The sequence below is a fragment of the Condylura cristata genome, unplaced genomic scaffold, assembly GCF_000260355.1.
Source record: "Condylura cristata isolate star-nosed mole 26May11 unplaced genomic scaffold, ConCri1.0 scaffold00008, whole genome shotgun sequence".
NCBI classification, from domain to species: Eukaryota; Metazoa; Chordata; class Mammalia; order Eulipotyphla; family Talpidae; genus Condylura; species Condylura cristata.
In genome coordinates, this window is record NW_004567109.1 from 34,346,117 (window position 1) to 34,366,152 (window position 20,036).

The 20,036-nt window shown below is 39.2% G+C and overlaps 1 protein-coding gene across 1 annotated transcript in view; it reads right to left on the reverse strand.

Annotated features, from left to right (window-relative positions):
- LOC101626783 (chromosome unknown open reading frame, human C1orf87) overlaps positions 1 to 19,727 on the reverse strand; it is a 51,220-nt gene extending 31,493 nt beyond the window's left edge. Inside the window, exons 1-6 of the mRNA XM_004679056.2 lie at positions 19,480 to 19,727; positions 18,492 to 18,624; positions 8,040 to 8,262; positions 3,751 to 3,891; positions 3,042 to 3,302; positions 1,416 to 1,537 (exon numbers count right to left, since the gene is read on the reverse strand). Coding sequence (XP_004679113.1) covers positions 1,416 to 1,537; positions 3,042 to 3,302; positions 3,751 to 3,891; positions 8,040 to 8,262; positions 18,492 to 18,598 — 854 coding nt within the window. The 5' untranslated portion in view covers positions 18,599 to 18,624; positions 19,480 to 19,727. The remainder of the gene's footprint in view (positions 1 to 1,415; positions 1,538 to 3,041; positions 3,303 to 3,750; positions 3,892 to 8,039; positions 8,263 to 18,491; positions 18,625 to 19,479) is intronic.
- Positions 19,728 to 20,036: the final 309 nt, after the last annotated feature.

Genomic DNA, 20,036 nt, shown 5'->3' on the forward strand with positions numbered 1-20,036 from the left:
AAACTAGCTAGAACTATGCTAGACACTGATTAGGCCATGGCAGATACTAATTCTAACCTCAAATGCCAAATAAGTAATGACAATGTTAATGATACCATAAAGGAAGAGGATTATAGGGTCACAGAGCAAAGAGATAGGGCCCAAACTAGTCTAGGACTAAGGAGAGGTTTCCTGTCTAGGATTCCTAAGACCCATTATCTGCCAATAAGTGGCTCGGTCATGTGTTCTATATCATAGTCTATAACCTCTCAGGGACAAAACTCACCCTCTAGGCTAATGAACTGCAGTCACTGATGATTAAGAATTTCTAGGACTCTGTGTCTCTCAGTAAGACACTGGCTCCCAGAGAGGCATTTAACTGGTATACCCACATGGCTGTCTCCCTTTCTTTGGACTGTGAACCTCTGAGATCAACCTTTCCAAGCTCTAAATTCATGTGCCCAGTAAGTGCATGTAGCAAGCAGCTGGTACTCAGTGAATGTTTGCTGAATGAAGTGTGATTGTCAAATAAGCACATGGTAGGAGGAAATCAAATCTAATACATGGTTCAGGGACATTTTTACAGAAAGTCCTTCCTTCTTCCTAGAGAGAAGCAGTGAACTCCAATGCTCCAACTTTGCCACTGTATCATGTCATTTTGTAACTGAAAAGAGTGTATTCTGGAAAGACAATTAAAAAATATAGCAAAATTACATGTCACTTATTGTATGCCAGGTACTCCTTTTAAGAACTTGACATTAATTAACTCATAAACTTTTGAAGGGCAGGGGAAGACCATTATTGTTCCCATTTTGCAGCTGGAGAATGAAGGCACAGAGAGCCATAGTAACAGAGCCAAGTTTCCAGGCCCACAGCATGGCAAAGGCAGCAACTGAGCTCTGGTTCATGTTGTCATTTAATTTTCACCTTGTCATTTTCTGAGGAAAGAAAGGGACGATCATCCTTTACTGGCCTCATCTCTAATGATACACCTCACAGTATCTTAGTAACTTAGAGTTACTTTTTTCCCTTGAGATTATGGGAAAGGATTCTTGACTTTTGTAACTCAATTTTTTCTTCATTAATGCCTATAATCCAGGAGTTCACTCACTAAACATATTTCTGAAATCACAGCTTATAGATGAGCTCTGCACCAGTACAGAGTCATTTCCTAATTCATGATGAGGTTTTCCATTTTTGCACAGGACTTCATAAAAAAGACACATGCTTGATTATACATGATAAGAAACATGCGTAATTACTGCATCTAACTGCCTATGCTGGCTCGTGAGAGGGAGAAAACCAGAAGCGTCAGCCAAGTGTTGGTGAACACAGAGTGATCCCACACTGGGTGAGCTTTTCATAAATGACTTCTGAGACTCCTGCCCACTCTAGACATCTAGAAACAAGGCAACCACAAAATGGGGGGACAGTACCTTTGGCGCTGAAGGGTAGAACCCTGAATTTTCCTCAGACTGCTATCCACAACTCTTTTGCTTTGCTGTGACTCATCTGAAGATGCAACTTTTAAAAACCAGAGTACTTTTCCATAATTAACCTGAAAATTAAACATAAAACTGAACATTTTCATTTAATTTACACACGAGGGAAACAGGTCTCGAAGATAAAATGTTAAGTGGAAATTTTTTGCTGGCGAAACATTTTAAAAGATCTTTAAATATAAGGTAGTATAAGTATTAGTGCTTTTTACCAAATATCATTATGATTCACCCATCTAGACAAATGGTAAGCTTATGCTTTCTGGTTGCCTTGCCCTGGATGGGGCCACATGACCCATTCTGGCCAATGAATTGTGAGCCAGACTGATGTGCCAGTTTTTGGGTCGAGGATTAAACAGTTAACATGTGATTGTCAGGAACACTTTTTCCCCTCTGCCACCAGGTCCAAAAATATTCCAGAGTGACAGTTTCATTACTTGAAACTGACTTGAAGCTAAGAGAGTGACAATATTGACTGTAGCCTGCTTCTGGCTTTTTATGGAAATGTAATATACACAAAAAATACATGTTTACTGTTCTAAACCACTAAGATTTCGTGACTATTTGTTCCTGTAGCATAACTTGCCCTCTAATCTCTTTTCTGTTCCTCTTGATCTCTCTCTTTACCTCCCCATCACTTGCTGGACTAAAAGGCATTATAGGGATTCTGGTGGGTAGCAATTCCAGTGCAGTAAGGGAGAGAGTATGTGTGTGGGGGTGGGGGAAAGGGAAAGTCATATAAGCAGCTGTATATAAACTAGGTCTTAGGCCAGAAAAAATTTGACTGAACAAAAATTGGTAACAGGTTGTACTAACTCCCCGACAGTGCATTGTTAAATACTTCTCCCAAATATACACTGAAATCTATGTTTTCAGGTTAGAGAAGCAGGAGACAACTAAAACTAAGTTGCAGGCAAAAGATCAGGTAATTTGCATTTATCATACTGCTAAATTCCTAGAACACCTCCATGAGATTAATTGGTCTGGTTTTCTATTGACAAATGTTCACTATTTTTTTTTTGCCTATTGCTATTACTTCTTCTTTTCTTTAGCTTCTCAAATTTAGTTACACTTGAACTATGCTTTATATTCACCCCACAAATGTGTGCATGGAGAATGGACTTCTCAGAAAAAGAACACTGGTTTTGTCAATAGAAAATCTTTATCTCAGCCCTGGCTTACCATGCATTCTCAGGATGTTCTAAGCAAGTTCGTTGACACTTCCGGGTCTCAGCTTCCTAGCTGGTAAATCAGTGGTGGTGATTTTTGTTTTACATACCATCTACCTCTCATTCTCTTGTAACTGTCATGACATAGGAAAGCTTAGCAGAGTTTTCCCTTTTGAGAGATATTAAACAGGACTGGGAGACCTAAGTCTATTTTCTGTTCTCACCTCTGATCTATTCTGCTGGAATTTGCCAGATATAAATATAAATAAGTGCCCAACAGTCAGTTATCATGGTTATTTTTCATGATAGATACCAAACTTTCATTCTATTTACTTGGGTGGGTGCAAGTCTAACAAAATAATTCCAAACTTAAAAAATAGCAAGATGGCCATACCATTTCAGGGGAGTCCTGCTGAGAAAATCTCTGACATAGGATCTTGATTGTTGGTAACTGTAGAGGAACTCCATGCTTCAAGAAGAGGCAACTCAGCTGAGATTGAAGAAGAAATCCTGAAGAGATAGGATCTAGGATCTTCAGCTCTTTCTGAAGCTTATCTACTAAGTCAGAACTCAAAGGACATGACTTGAGTTCTCTTTGGACCAGGGCAAGCAGGAAAGTGTCTTCTCTTGTTGTTCCACTCGGCCTCTGGATATCCTGAAATCACAGTAAAATAAAGCAAAAACAAAAAAATAACAAACCTGAAACTGTTGTACTTAGGAGTTTATCATGCCTCTGGGCCTTTTCTGTCAGGAAAAGAAGAAAGCAAATCATTTTAGAGTACACACTCTCTTAGAAGAGCCCTTAATATATAATACATATCATCTGTCTTTTGCATAATAATTTTCACCACATGAAAATTTAGAATCAAATATCCAGAGACCCATGGATCTGGAAGGAGAAAGGCGAAAGGGAGATGAGTTCAATTGAGACATATGAGGCTTGCTTATTTGTCAGAAGCTTCCTGGAAGTCTGATTAGGCATAAGGGATCCACCATCTATCCTCAGACTGTCTTATCATCTGCTTCACATCAAAACATACTGTTAAAAAACAGTCCCCTTCATCTGCAATGCAAAACATCTCAGTACATCTTAGTATACACACCTCAGGTTGGTCAGAATTGTTTCTCATCATCTGCTCCAAGGACCAGTCTCTAAAATTTCTCCTGGGGAGGCCATGGATGTAGGACAGAGACTGGTCTCCACTTGGTACAGAGCTACAGTAGACATTTGCCTGGCCGCGGATCTTAAAGATACAAAGACAAGTTTTAGTAAGACAAAAGGGGGGAAAAAGGGGTGGTTGTCTAGAAAGAACAGAGGAGAGAATCCCAATGATCCATCTAATTTCTGAAAACATATGCCCAGTTCTAAGTAAATTTTAGTCCTCTGAGTCACTGAGTCCCCCAAAGAAGACCACTTGCTTTACTATCAATTTTGCAATATGCTATTAACATGTGAAGCGAATATTTTAGCAATTGGATACAGTTTTCTTTGTTCAAGAAAGGGGTCTGTGACAGACACACATAAAATTAGGGAAAATAAAAGGCATTATGGGCTAAGTAGGGATTACACTTGATCACTGGATTCAAAGTCCTCCTAAAAGTGGTAGCATATTCGTGCTGTGATTTGCCATGTGAATAGCTTTGGCCAATGGGTGGTTACTGCATATGACACAAAAACATAAAATGTATTGTAGTTGAGTAATGTGTCTGAATGTATCCTCCAGAAATGTTTCCATCACCTGAAACAAATCTACAGTCTAGAATGAAGTCAAAGTGAAGTGAGAAAATCCTGGCTCAACTAGTTGTAGATGTAAGTATGATTGGAATAAACACTGACATTGGGGTAGTTTGGGACATAACAGTGTTATCACAATGACTGTCACAATTACAGAGAGGGAAACAGAAAGAGGAATGCCAGTTTGAAGATAATTAATTTTTTCCTGCTGAGGTATAGTGTTCTTTTGGGAAGATGGGAGAAGAGGACAATTTTGAGACGTAAAGGACATAGAATTTAAAGGACTCAGTGATTAGCTGGATATCAGAGTTAGGGAGAGAGAGGAAGAAAGCATGACTGGGCTTCTTGCTGATGCCACTGGGAAGGTGGTGGACCATTTCATGAGACTCAGACCACAGGAAGAAGAGCAGGGTCAAAGGTTCTGCTTTGAACTCGTTGAATCCGAGCTCAAAGACACAGCTAAGTAGAAATGTTCCTGACCTCTGCCCATTCGTCTATAAAATGAGGATAACATCACATGCCTCTCCCAACCTCACAAAGGTGTCTGGGAAGAACAAAAAAGATAAAATACACAAAGAGCCTTTGAAAGGAACACATTATCAGTCATCTGTGGTAATTATTAAAATGAAAGTACCCACACTTTCATGTTCATGCTGCCAGATGCAAAAGGCACACACTAATTTTATTTTTGAAACTGTGCTACAGAGTTTATTTCTATCACACATTCTTTTTTATTTTCTGAGAAAAGGCAGCGCTGTTGCTTCTGAGACACAATATAGACAATATCTGTATTTTCAAAGACTAGAGAGCAACAGAATTTTGAGACAAAAGAGCTGAGGACTCACTGTGAGAAGAGCCAATCTCCTTACTTGTGAGACCTCCCCAAGAAACCTCATTGAGTTCAGGAAGGAGAGGGGCAAATCATTTCTCTCTAGTACTACAGAACTAGCACAGACTGTCCCGAATGTCCAAGAACAACTTATCCAAATAACATGCTATTATAACGGCTAATGTGGAGAAAGTACCAGGGAAAAGCAGCTTAATGTGGCAGGGAATTCTCTGAACCTCTTATTCTTCAGTTGTGAAATGAAGGTTTCCGTTTATTGATTTCTAACACATGTTAATGTACTCAGATACATAAAACAAAGGAGTTGCTAACCATTTCCAGCATACTCACCGCCTATTAATGATGGTCTTCAAACTTTAGAAGAGCTTAATTCTTGCCCACCCTCACCCACCCATAAAGCTCAGTTTTTATCAACAATTTACCTTTTGGAGCAAATTCAGTTGCTTTCCAGATTGTGTGCAACATGGCAGGCAACCAAGTTTATTTTCATCTATGTGTGAGGGATACGGTTCTAGAAGGGATTCTGATTGGTTTGCTCCTTTTACTACAGCGGGATTCCAGGACCCCATACTCAAGGTGGTAATGAGGGTCTCTGTACCAGGAGCCGTGACTGCCATCTGGCAGGCCAACACCGGCAGACAGAACCAATTAGCCAGGCCCCACACCTCCCATGAGGCCTTGCTGAGTTTGGTGGCTCTGCTGAGCACCCCCTAAGGAACCTCATTGAGTTCAGGGAGGAGAGCAGCAAATCATTACTCTCAATTACAGAGCTAGCAAGGGCTATCCTGAAAGTCCAAGAACAACTTATCCAAATAACATGCTATTACAATAGCTATTGTGGAGTCAGTACCAGGAAGAAGCAGCTTGATGTGGCAGGGAAAGTGTCAAGAAGCAAATTTTTATTTGTAAGAGAAAAAGTGTAAAAGATTTAAATACCCATCATAAGGGAGTCATTACCTGAGCATGGCATATCCATAAAAAGTAATGTATACAGTCTGCTAAATAAGGTCCTAGGTTCTGGGCTTTAGTGTGGTTTTGCTACTTCTCAGACTTAGGAACTAGACAAGACACTTGCCATTTTTGTTTCATTTTGTCACCTACAAAATGAAAATAATGAATCTTACTACCTCAAAGAGATCAGAATAGTACTTGGCACAGGGTAAATGCTATTCAAGTGTTCATTCAAGATGATACTTAGAATGAACATTGGGAAGCCAGAGGAAGAATTCCAGAAATGAAAGGAGCCAAACAAGATAGCAAGCAGAATGTGAATAATAAATCTCAACTTATATCTATGCATAGAATAACATGAAGAAAAGAAATACACCTACAGTTTTCTTAGATGGAACTATATTTTCCTCTTATTTATGTTTTCATTTTCTAAAATTTTTACATGCTTATTTACTATTTCATAATTATAAATCAGTAACATTTTAAAGAAAAAAGAAAGAAAACCTGGACAAATACTATTATTTGCACAGCTTTGGGTCACATCTCTTAACTGAGTCCTAGTTTTACCATCCATCTACAGCATATTGATAGAAATCACAGAGGCACCAACCTCAAGGGTTAGCAATTTATCCCTCAAGGGTACAAATGATCAAATTTATAAGAATATAATTTGTCAATAACAAAATGTTTCCTAAATATAATAATTACCAAGGCCATCTTTGGTGAGCAATAATTAAATATATTAAACTCAGGGTCACAATTAGTAAAAACTCAGGTCCCTAGAACTTCCTAATAGGTTACTGAAGCTTTGCAAAGCGATCCTCTCCTGTTCTAAAAGGCCCTGAGCTGAAGCATGGTAGAGCCAGAAAATTCCCTGTCATGGTAGAGCCAGAACATTCTCTGAGGATGAGGAGATTGGTGCTCCAGTGTCAGCTCTGCCGCTGACAGGTTGGGCAGTCACTGTCAGTTCTGGATACACCTTCAGCCAAAACATGTAGAGTATGGTCTGAAGCCCTCTGTTAACCACTTCAAGTTACAGTCTTTGCAGAGTTCTTATGAGCTAACAATCATGAATCCATAGGCTTTTATTTTCCCATAGGACTACAGGCTAGCTAGTTTTGGAGTGATTCAGTAAGGACTATTAAAATTATAAACTAAAAATAATGATGTTAGAGTTTACTGCAGACTAATTCAGTACTCTACTAAAATATCTGGCTGTCACTTAATGCTTGGCAGCACTGCAAAACTCCCACTCTGTATCTGCTTAATTGCAATTTCAGCAGTTTTTGGAAATGTACTTTGTTATCAATGAAACATTAACTTTGTCTTGATTTGGATCCAGATTTCAAGTGCTGCTATTCTTGCTTTTTAATTACAAATTACTAATCATTGAGATTTATCACTATCAACTTACTCTACTGTGGATTGTTTGGTTAACAGAGTGCAATCACACATATGTCTATCAAGAGGGCTTGGGGATGGTAATATTTGATATGTAGACATGGTTGCATTGCATTTTTAAAGTAAATGATCTATTTCTGTAAATATCTCTTCAATCTTCTCTCTTAAGGCAGACAAGCCCTCTCCTTGCAATACATTCCAAATATGCATACAAAGTGGCACCGACTGCTATATTATCATCACTGAGTTAGTCAAGGAAAACAAGGTGAACAACCCAACCGAAAACCAAAAAAAAGAAGGAAAACCCAAAAATCAACTTCCAAACAAAAAAAAAAGGTTTCTAGTGCTATCTTATCAATGACCACTTGCACAAGTGTGTGTTTCTGTGAACTTGCTCCCATTCTAACTATATTTTTCCCAGTCAATTACTAAGAAAAATTTTAGTACTTGTGACTTACTTTACCATCCAGAAATCTGGTCCTGTTCATGCTATGTACTTCTGATTGGAGTTGCTGGTTGTCTTGGTGCTTGCTCTCTTTCACATCACTTGCGACATGATGAGTTTGGTGATCAGTGGGATTAGTGGGAACTGGGGGGTCTCTGTTCATGATGCCTGTATTACCAGTCTCACTTTTCTGGAGCACAGTTGCAGGTTCTGCTTTCAGATTCTCATGATCCCTGCTGTGAAGAAACAGTTTTGCACTTTGTTACTTATAAGGCAAACTCTTGACACATCAGGTTGGCACAGGAAATGAAAGGTTTTCATCTGGTGGTGTGTACGGCAGGAGCTCAGCATGGTGAAATGAAGAAGTAAACTTGGTTATTTGTCTATGGATTATTTTCCACAGAAAGACCATGTTATTATCCTCCTAGGCTTATCTTCCCCTACTCTTTCCTCATACTTGCAAACATAATATATCCATCTGCTCCAAAACCCTTTCTATAAGTAAGGGTGGTGTCAAAAACAAACCAGAGACATTATTGCATATCTTATTTACAAGTCTGACAGGTATTTTCAATCTTTGTAATTAGAAAAGAAAGTCAGTCAAGGCAGTTTCCAGTAACAGGTCTGCTTTATGCCTCTCAGTTACTGTACCTCGAAGCTTCTATGTCTCTCAGTAATTCTCCATTTATATTTAATATTAAATAGAAGAAAGGAAAGGGAGAAATGATGGGAATAAACCAAAGGAATGCAAAGAATAAAACTGAAAAATTACTCAATCTTGTTTAATCACTAAAAACTTACAAGTCAAAACTATGACAAGTCACCATTTTAAATACAGAATATGGAAGACATCTTTGAAATCAGGAGCTCAATACTAACAACCACATAAACAGAATTAATATAGTAGGTAAAGTAACAAAATGCATTAAAACCCAAGAAGATGAACTTGGGTTTCAGAAACTAATTTTTAAAAATGTGAATCATGGAAAGCAATGCAGAAGAAGAAAAATTAAAGACACTATTCAGCAGCAGGTCTTTAAACTTACTATTTCATTCTATGTTCATAGGATAAATTTATGAAGCCATTAAAATAGTTATGAACAATTGTTGTGACACAAGAAAATGTGCAGTTAAACAGAATAGTGACAAATTTAATTATCTCAGCTATGTGGAATGCATGCATATGATATCTGTGTTTCATGTATACATGTCTGTCTAAGTATATTTAGAAGGACATACACTAGAAGTGAACACTAAGTACCTCTGGGTAGTAGGATTCAGGATATTCCACTATACTCCATTACAGGTAATATTACATAATACCTTATAAACTATTACTATAATTTTCTACATGAATAAATATTATTTTATAATCAGGAAAAATAAATTCAAAATAGCTTTCTTTGCCATTTGCCTAGAAAGCAATTGCTCTAATACTTGCTAATTTGAATAAAGTCAAACTGTAGGCAATTATTTGAATTATGTATGTTATTTTACAGTAATAGTTTTGGTGGTGAGCAGCCTGAGAACACAGTCTAGGAAAGAACTCTGAGGGATATCAGAACTGACAGAGGGAAGAAGAGCCCTGAATGATTTTAGAAGTAATTCCCAGTAAGGTAGAGGAGAACCAGGAAAGTGGGGTCTAGACAACAAACGGAAGGTTAACTTTCCAGTCAACAGTTGTGTCATGGAACACCACACTGATAAAGACATGGGAGTTGTGGAGCAGGTTATATAATGCAGGACACTGCTAAAGAGCAAGATCTTGATCTATTTATTGATAAAATAAGCATCCAGCATCCATTGTAGGAGGAAGAAGGTAAAAGAAAAAGGGGAAGGGTGGAACTGTCATCTATAGTATGAGGGATTGTGTCTCTGCCCTCTAGGTACTTCTCATCTGCTAATGGATCCCTACTGTAACTGAGGCCCAGCCCTAGTTCCCCAGGCAGGGTTTCAAACTTATCAACCAGGTGTTCTGCTGGTCAGCTTCTGGGGTGCCTTGTCATATACTGGCCCTCAGCCCCTCTGGTGTTTCTGGTCATACCTCTTGATGCATACCCTTCCAGGATGACCAACTTTCTGCTCAACTGATTTGAAAGGCCCTGTGTGAGGTTTGGCTTCTACAACTAATAGACTGGTTACTAAAGGGCAGTTCTAACCTTGTGTAGAAATGCAGAGCTGCAGGTAACAAAATGATGGCCCAACAGGCTGCTTAGGATTAGCAAACCCTCATGCTGCTGAAAAAAAGGTAAGTTCTGAAAAGCATCCATTGAGTTCAGCCACAAGGATGTTGTTAGGAAGTTTGGTAAAAGGAGCTTCAGTGAGGAAGCGGAAGTGAATGCTAAACTGAAGTGAGGTGAGGAAGGAGATGGGATAAGCATGTGAAGACAAGAAGAACAAAGGCCTCTGTCAAAGGTTTGGTACAAGAAAGGAGAGAGATGAAGTGATGATAGAAGGGCACTGTGGGTTCCCTATGGAGCATAGTTATGATCATGTTGAAAGACAGTAAAGACTGTGACACATTTAAAAGCAATGGTGGGGCCTCCCAGATGGTCTAACAGTTAAGTCTCTCACTGTCACCACTGTGGTCTGAGTTAGATTCGGCCAGGGAGTTAACCCACACATGGAGCAGCAGACCTCTCCTGTCTTACCCACTGCTCCCCTCAGTAGTGTATTTCAATAGATCTGCCTGTTCTGCTCCCCACTCTGTCTCTGGTAAATCCTCTCACCCCCAAACCTCTGGACTGTACCCCAGTTCTTCTAAGCATAAATAAATTTTAAAAATAATAAAAAGTGCAATGGTGAAGTGCCAGTGAGCCAGAGGATAGAGGAGGTTATTATTGATGAAATAAGAGGAATCAAGACAAGTGAAATGAGGTGTCATTGTGGGAAACAGCATAGGGGGCTTATGAGTGACGCAGATGCACACAGGCAGGTATCAGGAGCTACTCCCCAAATTACATGGATAGGCAAACTAGTGGTATATCATTAAAACTGAATAAACAAACATGCAACCCTGAAGGGTAGATTAGTAGTTAGTAGTATGAGGATGCAAGTAAATTTGTACATCTGATGACAGAAGAGTGATCAAACTGCTGACAACTTGAACTTTCTTTTCAGCATATAAGACAGAGGTGTGGTTTGGAAACCAGGAGGAATGTGCTGGGGTAGGAATTCTGAATTAAGGGGAATGGGAGGAGATAACTTCTATGAAGCGTAGATGAAAGCTTCTTGGAGAAGAAAGGTTGGTCCAACACCTTAAATGACCAAAGAAGGTTGGAGATCATAGATTTTGTGGCTTCAATCCATTAGGATTGTCAAGTCATGTTCATGGAAAAGCAAAGGTCAATAGTGGGGGATCATCCAGGCGGGGGTCTTGCCATATAGGTTCAGTTCAATTGCAACAGGGCAATAGAAATCTTAGAGTAAAAGTATTTATTTAATAAATTATTCTTGCACCAAGAACAGACAGGTAATGTGGTGTCCTTGGCCTCAAGAAATTTAATTTCATTTGGTTTTGCCAACATAGCACAAATAATAAAATTAGTAACTGTTATAAACTTGCTTCTAGAAATCAGGATAATGGTTATCTTTTCAAAAAGGTGTAGCCCACAGAAGAGGATGTCAGAGTTTTCTGAGGTTTGGGGACTCTTCTGTTTTCTATATGGGTGTTATTCACTGAAGAATACTTACCTCACTTAGTACACGTATACATGTATTTGAAGTGTTAGGAGAAACTGGTATAAAACACACATAAATAATATGAAACTCACCTAATTAGCCTATAAATCATATAAATATCAAGCGAATGTTGCAAAGACTTGATGTTATCTGAAGTTCACGAGAAAGAGAGAGACTGTGGTAAGTAATAGCTGCAAAAATAAGAGTATTATGGAGCATTTAACTACATAAGAGCCGCACAATAACCATTCATACACATTAACTTATTTAATCTTCTGATTAGCCCTATAGTAAATGCTCATGTTATGCTCATTTTTGAATGAAGAAATTAAGAGAACTTAAGTGATCTGTATAGTTCAACAAGACTTTTCAGGAGTGGGGCTAGGATTTAACTAAAGTAGAGTTGACTTCACCTAAATTTCTACTCCAGCAGAGTCAGGAGAGGATCTGTGAGATGTGGGATTATGTTAGGAACATGGGCATGAGAAGGCACTAGAAACAGAAAGTGCAGTATTTCAAGGCAACCATGGCCAGGGAGCAGAGTGTCAATTTTTCTGGATGAAGCAAGGGGTATGGATCATTTTTGCTTTTATCACCTTCAAAATCCTTTGGTGGACAGTTTTAGGAGAGAATTGCCTGAGCAATGTGAAATGTATCTGCCTGTCTGTTAAAACAGTCTCAGTAGATGTAAAACCAAAAATAACCTGTTAAATCTGTTCCAAGTAGAAGCTGTTTTTAAAGAAGGATACATAGCACTTTAAATGATCATGAAAATGACTCCCCAGCTGAGAAACAGCGTGTGTCTGTTGTTAGCACAAACAATTCGTCAACACACATTGGCCCGTAAGCTGCTCACAAACTCACAGCTCTTCCTTCTTGCTTGTGTGCTGCCTACCTGCAGAACTGAAAATAGAAATTTGCCATTTCAAAAGAAGGGAAAAGAATTCCAGCAAGACCCTCTTGGAAGCAAGACACAGTGAGCTTCTGCACAGTTAGCTTCTGTATTTCTGACCTCAGCTGCTGCTCTCAGGGATGCTGTGAAGAGTTTAGTGTCATCCAGGAACTATAGCGATTAGGGAGGACTACTGAATTGCTGGGTGATAAATAAATGAGGAGGAAACTGCTCAATTTGCCCAACTGTTGCCTCTCTCACACTGGGCTTTTCCTGCAGTTCAGCGCTTGAGCCCAGAGTCTCAGGGTTAGAAAGAAACACTGTCAGAGTATCCAGTTGCCTTCTCTGCCCAAAGCAATGTAGAGGCCCCCACTGGCCCACCTCCTATGTAACTCCAACTCTCCAGATCTCACAGTTGATTTGGATTACACCCCTGCTGAGAACATCAAATCTCAAATGGAGGACCCAGGAGGCTCTGCAAAAAGGTCAACAGATGCCATCTTAAAGGTCTGCCAGCCTTGGCAATGACTCAATGCCCCCAGTTTCCAACTGTGTGCCATCTAACAGGCCCAACTCTCTGGAGAAGACAGCCCAGAGTGTGCCAGCACAGTGAATGGGGATCTAATTTCAGTAAATGAAAGCATGTTCTTATTTGGAAGTAATAACAGATAATCAACACAACCAGCCTTTGCTTAAGGAGAGAGAGAGAGAGAGAGAGAGAGAGAGAAAGACAACAACAAAATAAAAAATAAAATGAGACCAGGGAGGGGAGGGTAGCTGAAAATCTCACCAAACTCCATGGGGAAGCTGCAATGGGAGGCCTATGCTAATGTAGCAAATGTTATTGCGATGAGGTGTGAGGGTTTTCTACTTTTTTTAATGCCACAGATACTATGTGTTATGACCACATAAAGTGAATCTTCAGAAAGCATTTCAAAGTACTTTAACTGAAGCCTAAGCTGAATCTTTTCTTCATCTCTGTAATATAGTATAGTATATTCTAAATGCTTGCTTGTTAGACACCCCTGACCAATTCATATGAATTCTTTCATGTTATCCTAATAATTCTGCGAAGTAGGAATTTTTATCATCACTATACAGATGAGAAAATGAGTGATCAGGGTGGTTAGGCACATCATTTTAGGTCACCCAGCTAGGTAGAGAAGTAGCTCTCACATTCAGGTGTTTATGGCTCCAAAGTCTACCTGTGATGCTCTCTCTAATACCTCAATTTTACACTCAAAATACGCAGCTATTTAGAATACATTAAAATGTTAGTAAAACCAATAAAGCTCATTTCACCACCGAGGCCTGAAGTCTTCCAATGAATACCTATACCCTGTATTTCAATTTTAGTATCTAACCTTCCCACATACAAGGAACTCATTACTTTCTCAAAGTTATTCTCAACCTATCCCAATATGTTCTATAGAACACTGAGCCACATTCTTACATCAATGAAGATAACCCAAATTTATAATTTATGGCATCTACATTGTGCAATCTCACAGAAGAAAAGCAAAGGGACATTTGGGTTTCAAAATTAGCAATAAATTTAACCAGCAATTGTCCTTTTGCATGATTTACTTTTAACCTCTGAGAAATGATAACCCTATTCTTCTGCAATTTTATTTATTTATTTACTGATAGGCAATTCACAGCATTAGATATGTTTCTACCATGGTAGATTTATTTGACTTATTTAGCTATGGATTGCTAATTTCTCAGTTGAGATTGTAGTGGGAATGCAATCTATTCATTGTCTTCAGACAGTATTGTCTTCCTTCAAAGATTTCATAGGTCAGTAGGGAAAGTAACATTTACACTGAAACTTATATTGTGATAATAAAAAAATAGAATATGTAAAAGATATATAGGATCATAGGGGAGTTTCAAGCTGAATCTGCTTAATGGAACTGAAGCCATATAGGAATTGACATAGAGCAAAAGAGAGAGAAAATCAGAGTTGTGAAAATATTCCAGGTAGAGTAAAAGACTTGTTCTTGGAGAAAATGACAATTACCTTTACCCTTTGAACCTGAGTACCTGAGGTGGGTCACAATCAGGTAAGTCACTCCATCATAAAAATACTTTATATTCACTCAGAACTTCTTAAATTGGAATTTATAAAAATAGAACAAGAACATTTGTGTTCTTAACACATTCCTAACACAAAATATTTTGCATGCATTCCATGGTTTAAGAAACAGCAGCACAGAGAGTAAAAAAGGAAGACCTTTTCCAAAACTGCAAAATTTACCCATTATTTCAGGTAGTATAGTAAATTGGTTAAAGTTCTGAGCAGATCTGCAGAGGCAAAATAATAGTGGGGGGTATTTGTGGTGTCACTTGGTACAGGTTGACCTCGTGGGTGAGGAAGCAGCAACTTATATGGGATCTGATCTGGGGATTGTGCTGCAAGGTTAGGAGTCTGATCCACTCTTCATAAAGCAAGCAGAGGCAGCCTGAACAAAAACATCTACCTGGGCGCTAGGAGGCAACTGAGAGTCTACTTGTTTGAAGCAATTGCTGGGACAGTCAATGTACAGTATCTGGAGAACTTTGGGACCTGCTGGAAATTGTGGTCTCTTTTTCCCTGGCGTAGGAGAAGGGAATAGAAACTACTAGCTTATGGGAAGCTGGAATGTGGCAGGCCACATCATTTTGATAGTCTGGGCAAGCTCTAGTTGACTTACTGATAGCCAACCATGGATAACCCCTCACGGGGCAATTAGAATTGCTGCCTCTGCACAGTCTCAGCTCAGATCTCACTTGCTCAGAGAGACTTTCTGAGAACATCCCTTGTAGACTGATAGGATTTCATGACTCTCTTCTATGTTTCCTCACTGTGCTGTCCTCACTTGTACCATCATTGTTTATCCATTGTGTGTTTTCAATCTTCCAGAACTTTAGCTACATTACCTATCTCCCAAGACTTGGCACTCAGTAGGTGCTCATTTACATGTTAGTTTGTTAAATGGCCAACAACACCTTAAAAAGTTAAAGACAAGTCAAAGAGAATGTATTATGTTGAAGGACTCTGAGAGATTAAAGAGTGAGAGTGTGGGCCCTAAGAGAGTTACATGGGAAAATATTACATACTTTTATTTCTTAACTATAGATATTAGTTATTTATATTACAATATTTCAAATAATTTGATAACCTTTTCCCATAAAATCTTGCAATCAGCTTTCCCTGTACTTAACAATGCTGTAGCAACAGTGATGTAATTATAGAATGAAATGTTTTGGGTCATTGATTGTTGGCACTAAAAGGAACTACAGAGGCCAACTTTATTCACTGGAAGCATCTCTGGTCACAGGAGTTACTTGGAATAGACCAAGTGTCTCTTCTGTTTAACAACTCAATCACCAGATCCTACAAATGTCCTCCCAGGATGTTTCACAACCTGGGTCTTCCATAATGCTGTACCTTTAGTATCTACACCTTTTATGTGCCAGGTCCCTCCAGAATGACGCCCAGCACTGCCCAGGTGGCATGTCCTAGTTATGAGGTCAGTGGGCTTCCCTCATCTCTCTGGATACCCCTGATTCATGCTGAGCCCAAGCCAAGTGTATGGGATATAAATTATACGCTCCTGTTTAATTCACCTTTCTATCCTCTATTGGTTGATACTAAAGACTTTCAGTCACCAGTTGTATAGAGTTCTTTCTCCCATAAGATGCAATTCTCCAATACCAGGTGGGTGGCCTATAGTTCAATTCAGTTCAGAATTAGTACTGACCTCACAGTTTCAGGGCCCATTTTTACAAGACTACCTCACCCCTTTCAAATATCAGTCACAAGTCTCAGTTGTTACCACTACTTCCAACCTACCCAAATTTAGTTGTAAATCTGTGTTCCTGTGACTATCTTCATGAATTTGATTAATTTGCTGGCATGACTTACAGAACTTATTAAAACAGCTTACTTACTAGAATGATGGTTTAAAGTGAAATGATATGACTCAGGAAGTAGTGAATGGGAGAGATGAACTTTGGCAGGAATGTGGGAAGGGGTGAGGAACTTCCATGCTTTCTCCAAAATTATCACCCTGTAGGACACTTATGCGGTTCAGTAACCAGGGGCTCTCTCAGCCCCATACTTTTGGGAACATGATATCATTAACTCATTATTCAGCTCTTCTTTCCTTTCTGATGGATGGGAGGAGGTGGGGCTGGAAATTCCAAGCTTTTAGTCATGGCTTGGTTTTTCTGGGGAACAGTCTTCATACTGAAGCTATCTAAGAGTCCATCACATTAGGACAAAAGACACCCCATCACCAGGGAATTCCAAATGATTTAGAAGTTCTGTGTCAGGAACTAGGGTCAAAGATGAAATATTAGAAAAAGAATTTGTTGCAGGTGCTTTGGTGCTCCAATCATTGAGAAAATTACAAGGGTTTCAGGAACTCTGCCAAGAACTGGAAGTACAGAAAATGTGTATATATTTTCTATTGTTTCATACAAGTAAACTCAAACATTTATTCTACATAATCACTTACACGCATGCTTATCCAAAGACAGAGTTTGCATATCTCTCTGTTGATTTGATCTTAATGGTTTTAGTTAATTTCCTTGCCAAGGCTTTCCAACATTCTGCTACCTACAATGTTTACTAAAGTGATGGGGCTTTCTTCCTTTAGTTGTGAGTGAAAAAAAAATGTTGGCTAAGACAGGTCACATAAAAATTTTCTCAACCTCTCCACTATGAAATCCCTTTGGACTGATGATAATGATTGTGGGTAACAGAAACTCTGTTCTCCTAAAACTGTATTCCATAATGGTGGTCCTGACAGCCAGCTCACTTTCAGTATCAGAATTTCTATTCTGATTCAATTAAGTTTTGGGTTAGACCCCAAGTCTTTTTGTCTAAGACTCTTCAGGTGAATCTATAATAGCCCTGCGTAGTATTCATTGCTTCCTCCATCTTAATATTCAGTGAGGTTAAGATCATTTTTGTTTGTCTATTTGTTTGATCTGTGCATTTCTGATATAGAGGAAAGAGCTAAGGAAATAATCTTAGGCTTCTATTCATGGAGTGCTTTCTAACATAAAGTAGGCTTAGTGCCTTCTTTTCTTCTTGTGAACCAACTCTCTGAAAGAAAACTTAGTCATGTCTTTTGCACCAAACATCTAATGAGTTTTAAAGATATCTTGTCCATATGGCACGGCAGACCTCTCCTGACCTGCTTGCTATTCCCCTCAGCAGTGTATTTCAGTAGATCTGCTTATTCTGCTCCCTACTCTGTCTCTGGTGAATTTTCTCACCCAACACCTCTGGTCGATAGCCCAGTTCTTTAAGCATAAATAAATAAATAAATGTTTTTTAAAAAGAAATAGAACCATTGATTTAAAAAAAAAAAGAGTAAGGTATAGTGTCCTTCCTTAAATGCAGTGAACTTGGAAGGAAGATGGACATCTTGGTTATGCTTTGAGAAGCCCCTGCTTAGAGAAGTATAGACTCTGAGCAAGAGTAAATGAAGATCTTACAATTTGTGATTCATTATTAATCCCCCTTTTTTAATTCATAACAAATTAACTAATAACATTCCTTCCCCCTCCTTTGCAAAGATTACTTTATGTGGTAGATTACAAACTTGATGAGGAGAAACAACAATACTCCATTAAAATTTATAAACATCTCAGTGCTTATATTTCCCATTACTTGGAAAATCAACCCAAGTAATTAAGGAGTATAAGGAATTATGAAGTTGAAAAATAACAGAAAAACATTGGAAGTTATCAACACTATTTTACCTTTACTTTTACATATTAATGACTTAATTTTCGATGGATGGCATTTTCAAAATGTAAATTTTTAGATTAAAAAACAACCCAACCTTCATTATTATCCAAGCAAAGCAGATATTTTTCAAACAACAAACTTACATCTTTGGCTTCTCCACAAGGTATCGAAAATGTTTACTTCCAATGATTTTCACCACTATTTCAGGCATTGCATCTGATCCTTGAGGAGCCTTCTGAACTGAAGACATGATTCCTCTCAAAAATCCCCTTAATCCTTAGAGGTGGAGGGAAAAGTAAATCACTTTCTTGGTTTTGCACTAGGCAACTGCAATGTTTTTGACAACAACAACAACAGCAGACCAAAAAAGCTTCATTTATATTCTCGCAGCATTCCTAATAAAGGCATGGGTAAAATACTCTTAATGGCTATTATCTTTCTACCACAATGCAGCTATGTAATTTAGTATCCCAGAGTCAAGGAGTTAGCAGAGTTTGGAACCCCACCTAAGAGCTCTGCAAAACTGATTTACTGAGGCAGTGACTCACCTTCCTGTGCTAAAAGAGATCAGAGAGAAAACCAGGGTTTATTGGGACACAGGAGAAATACAAATTCAGTTCTGAAGCTCAGTTTCTACAGTGATTACACTTCTACTTTTTGGGACTTAGGTAAATCCAGGGAGATAATGTATCTATCTGAAGGAATGGCTTCTATGGCTTCTATTGCAATAGCTGATCTGTTTCTGCATCAATCCAGTGAACCAGAAATGTGATGCTACATTAGATAATCACTGATTCCAACAGAAACTTAGAAGTTCTGCAAATCTGGCCAGTCCCTTTCAGAGCCTCTCAGAGTCGGAAGGAAATCATTCTAATCTAATAGTTTGTTTTACAGTTTGGGAAATCCATGCCCAGAGAAGGGCTGTTATTTGACAAGGTCACACAGCACAGTAACGCTCCTGTGTGACAACACCAGGAAAAGTTCTGCAGAGTGGCTCCATTTAGTCAGACCGGAAATGGTGTGGACATTTTAAAGACCAGGCTTTGTGACAGATAGTGGGGCTGTCTCTGCCCAGCTCTGGGTGTCAGTCCTGAGCCCTTTCCCAAGAGAGAACAGAAGGGGCACCCTTACCGAGGAGGAGGTGGCTATTCGGCAGACAAGCAGTTCAGAGGTGCTGTGCCTCTCCCGAGGAGCTGACCTACCCAGACCTGCGGGACCAGGCGGGGCGGGGGTGTTGCAGCCCCAGAGTCGGCCAATCACAGACCTGCCTCTCGGGCAGAGGCAGCTCCCTCCTGGCTGGGTCGCTAAGGACGCAGAGGGCTGTTGCTGGGCGGGGTGCAGGTTTCCAGACACATGCCCAAGGCAGCATACCTCCTGCCCGAGGTGTGGCTGCAACGAAAGGTTATGAGTCTTATGTGTCCAGGTGTTCTCAAGTCTGTGCTGTGGAGAGTTTAGTAGAATTCTGTTGGCATCTTTTGTGTAAGGCAAATACAATAACCACTATACTATGGAAACAACGATTTATCTTTGTAAAGCCCATCTTGCTCTCCTGTGGAGTCCAGTTTGTCTCATTCTTTCTCCTAAGCTTTATTTTCCTTCATGGAATTAACATAGAGTTGGGAATCTCACCCTTGATGGTTTAAATCCAGCACTTCTGTAATAGGACTTTGGATAAATCTGTTCTTTTC